The following is a 3,465-nucleotide window of genomic DNA, read 5'->3' as shown; positions in this document are numbered from 1 at the left end:
CGTGCGAACCCTCATCACTTGCTTTACTTGCCATCATCAACCGCCCACTCCAGTTTGACCTGGATCAGCAATGGCACCTCCGCCCTTCATTTCAGCTGCCCCTCTCGCAGCAGCGACCGCGGGCTGCCCGCCCCATGCTTTTCTTTTTCTTTTTCTTTTTTGCTTACAGTTCGTCCCTTACATACTACATAAGAGCCATATCGCCACCTCGTTTGTCGAGACCCACGATTCAACGACAACCGTGGTAGTACATGGACCGAGATGGCGGAGCGCTGCCTTCTACAGGAACCCAGCTCGTCCTGAGCCGCCAGAGCGGGTGAAAGCTGCATCTCTACCATGCATCAGAGTCCACCTTGTACATGTCGACACCACGATAGTGGATGGGGCCTCCAGCAGCATGTTGAGTCGGTGAAGGGATCAAGAGAGGGGGCCTGTAGGCGAACAGAAGATGCAACTGCCATGGCAGCCGACCTCGATACCCGTCGCCAACTCACCAGTCACACTATTAGTCTCGTCTGGATTTTTTCGACCGCGGACGGAGGCGGAAGCTCCCAATGCCAGCCGCCGACATTCGATGCTACTGTTCAGTGTGCCTGAGATGCGCTTGAGGTGTTCGAGGTCGAGGCTGTATGGCAAAGGCTAGAGTGGAGTGTTACGAAGCAGCCAGCTATCAGAAGCCAGGGATCGCCCTGCCGCGGATCCGCGTGGTAGCCCCCGAGGCCCCGCGACCCAACTTAAGCCATCCTCACAACAGCACAGTATGTCCTCTCAGTGCACAGCTAGCGGGGGCAGTGGTTTTGGACAACTTCCAAACGTTTGGGACGTCTCTCGGACTCCTCGTCATGCGTCTCGCCCGCGCCCGGCTGTTCCCGTGAATCATTTTCTGCGCCCTGTCTCGTATTGTTCCCCCGACTTTGCCCCATGGCCGGGCAGTCCATGCTTCACGGTCTTAAAATTTTCGACCCTTGGTCAATCTGGTGTTTGAAAAGAAGCCCGTTTGTCTCTTGGGACAGAGTCTTCAACCTTGGACCTCGAGGCGCTCGCTGGTTGATGTGCTGCGATTTGGGACAGACGAAGTTGGCTGGCCCTCGGCAAGTGCCAGAACGAGGTTCAGTTCTCAGGGGAAGACTTGGCAAATCGCTCGCCATTGGCTACGTAGTCGGCTGACTGGTTGGTAGGCGGCCATCTGCGAGTCGTCGCACTGCAACCTCAGCTGATTGGGTACTAGTTGCACCAGGACCCTCTAACGGGTCGCTGGCTGGCTGTCCAGTCACCCTGACTTTGGGTTGTCAGCCTGCCATCCCCTCACGCCAGCAACAGTATCGTATCAGTAGCGCGCCAGATTGATGAAAAAACCACGTGACACCCACACACTCCTGCCCCCCCGTGTGCCAAATCGGGATGCCCCACCCCATCGCGCATCTGCTCATCTTGGGACTACTGGAGTAGCAACTTGTCGTTAGAGGAAGGATATCGCAACTTCCAATTCAATCAGCGCGTCTCGACAAGATTCACCCTGAGAACCTACGTTGCGTCTTTGTGTGCATCGCATACTCGGCGGACGCCCCACTTATCCACCACCACCGACTAACGTTCAACATCCCCTTGGAGGCGAGGCTGTGGAGGTGGATCATGGCTTAACCTTTCCCCCCCTTCCGCCCTCCTCCTTCGAACGTCGCTATCCCGGCGCTCAGCGCGCATCACAATGCTCATGACAGAGACTGCTGCGTCGGCGCAATTTTATCCTCAGAAGAACAATACCCAGTACGCGCGCAAGAGATTGCCGCACGACCAACCCCTCGACTACCACGCCGAAACAGACCCGAGTCACTTGACAGCCACTTCCAACATGAATGGCATTGCGGGCACTGCCCCACAGGGCAACATGTACGTCCGCGCCCTGTACGACTACGAAGCGGAGGATCGAACGAGCTTGACCTTCAACGAAGGCGACGTCATTTGCGTTCTCAACAGATTGGAGACCGGATGGTGGGACGGCGTTTTGAACGGTGTGCGCGGTTGGTTCCCCTCCAATTATTGTGAGGTCATCACAAACCCGGACGAGATGCCGCAGGTAGAAGACGAACCATTGGGAGAGGAAGACGAACATGAGTTTGAAGAACAGTTCGACGACGAAGAGGACGAGTCGGATCACGATGGAACAAACGGGCTGCCTCTTGAGGGCACGCAACCTGGCGACAAGTCGAGAGCCGATTTCTGGATACCACAAGCAACTCCAGACGGCCGCTTGTTCTACTACAACATGATGACGGGTGACCGCAGCATGGAACTTCCTCTTGAGTCCCCCGTGTCGGCCAGCGAGACTGGGCCCCGAGACCGTATGAACGTCAGCATACCAGATCGAACACGCCCGCCACCTGAGATGATGGCCCGCGGTTTGACGCAGGACGAAGACGAGGATTCAGAAACCAACTCAGCATCTGAGATGGAGGGCGAGTCACTAATGCTTGCCTCTCGAGGTTCAGGGGTAATGCTCACACCTCTCGATCCACTTGCCGCTGGTGAAAATTGCTGACGTGATCTTATGTCCCGCAGACTCGCAATCGTCGCTCACATAACGAGAGCAGCCTGTCGCCTTCAACCTCGATGGACTCTATGAATGGAGCTTCCCCCGCGGCCCGTCTGAAAGGCGATCCCTTTACCACCCAGACCCTGGGCGTGACACCAACACCCATGATCGCCTCGGCCACTTCGTTTACCAGCACGTCATACAATGCACCGCCAACAAGTACCGTGCCGCGCTCGTTCTTTGACGATGGTTCGACTCCACCCTTGACGTGGACGCGCCTTGTCTCCAACATGCGACGAGCCGTAGATCGCTATCGCGAAGCCATAACAAACAACAGTCGCTCCGAGTATGTCGCACGTGCCGAAGACATCTCAGATCATCTTAGACTGCTTCTTGCCGCTGGATCTGGTACTACGGACAACCATTCCGGTCAGCCATCAATTATATCGACAAACAAAGCCCTCTACCCTCATTTCCGAGACATGATGTCCAAGTTCTCGAAGCTCGTCATCTCTTCTCATATCGCTGCCGCGGATTGGCCAAACGCCGAATCGGTCCAGAAATGCCTGCAAGAAGCCGATGGTGTCCTGCTTGGCGTCTTCAGCTACGTTGAGATTGCTCGGCAGCAGCGTGGAGAGGAAATTCCACGACTGTTTCCCGGGTTCGTCGTCGGCAGTTCCACGGGTGGCAGTTGGCAAAATAATGGACTAGGACCACGGGACCCCATTACCGCGAATTTTCTTGAGGACGAGGAGGGCGTCATCGAGCCTACTGCTGGACTAGACGGCAAGCTGCTTGAGAGACTAGACGAGCTGAAACGCATGCTCGTCTTTAGTATTCGAGAGCTGGACAAGAACCTCGTCGTTACCGAAAAGATAGTGACGCCTTTCAGACACGAGGTCATTGGAAATAATGTCTGCTCGGCCGGGAGCAAA

General features: G+C 55.9%; 1 protein-coding gene across 1 annotated transcript; it reads left to right on the top strand.

Moving 5' to 3' along the window:
• Positions 1–1,705: 1,705 nt before the first annotated feature.
• VDBG_06985 (conserved hypothetical protein) lies at positions 1,706–2,536 on the top strand (the record flags this gene model as incomplete). Its single annotated transcript, XM_003002368.1, has 1 exon — positions 1,706–2,536. The coding sequence occupies one exon, from the start codon at positions 1,706–1,708 to the stop codon at positions 2,534–2,536; it is 831 nt and encodes a 276-aa protein (XP_003002414.1).
• Between the last annotated feature and the right edge of the window lie 929 nt (positions 2,537–3,465).

This window comes from Verticillium alfalfae, genomic scaffold, assembly GCF_000150825.1.
Source record: "Verticillium alfalfae VaMs.102 supercont1.9 genomic scaffold, whole genome shotgun sequence".
Lineage (NCBI taxonomy): Eukaryota > Fungi > Ascomycota > Sordariomycetes > Glomerellales > Plectosphaerellaceae > Verticillium > Verticillium alfalfae.
The sequence above is the reverse complement of the archived record's forward strand: the minus strand, read 5'-3'. Positions and strand labels throughout refer to the sequence as shown.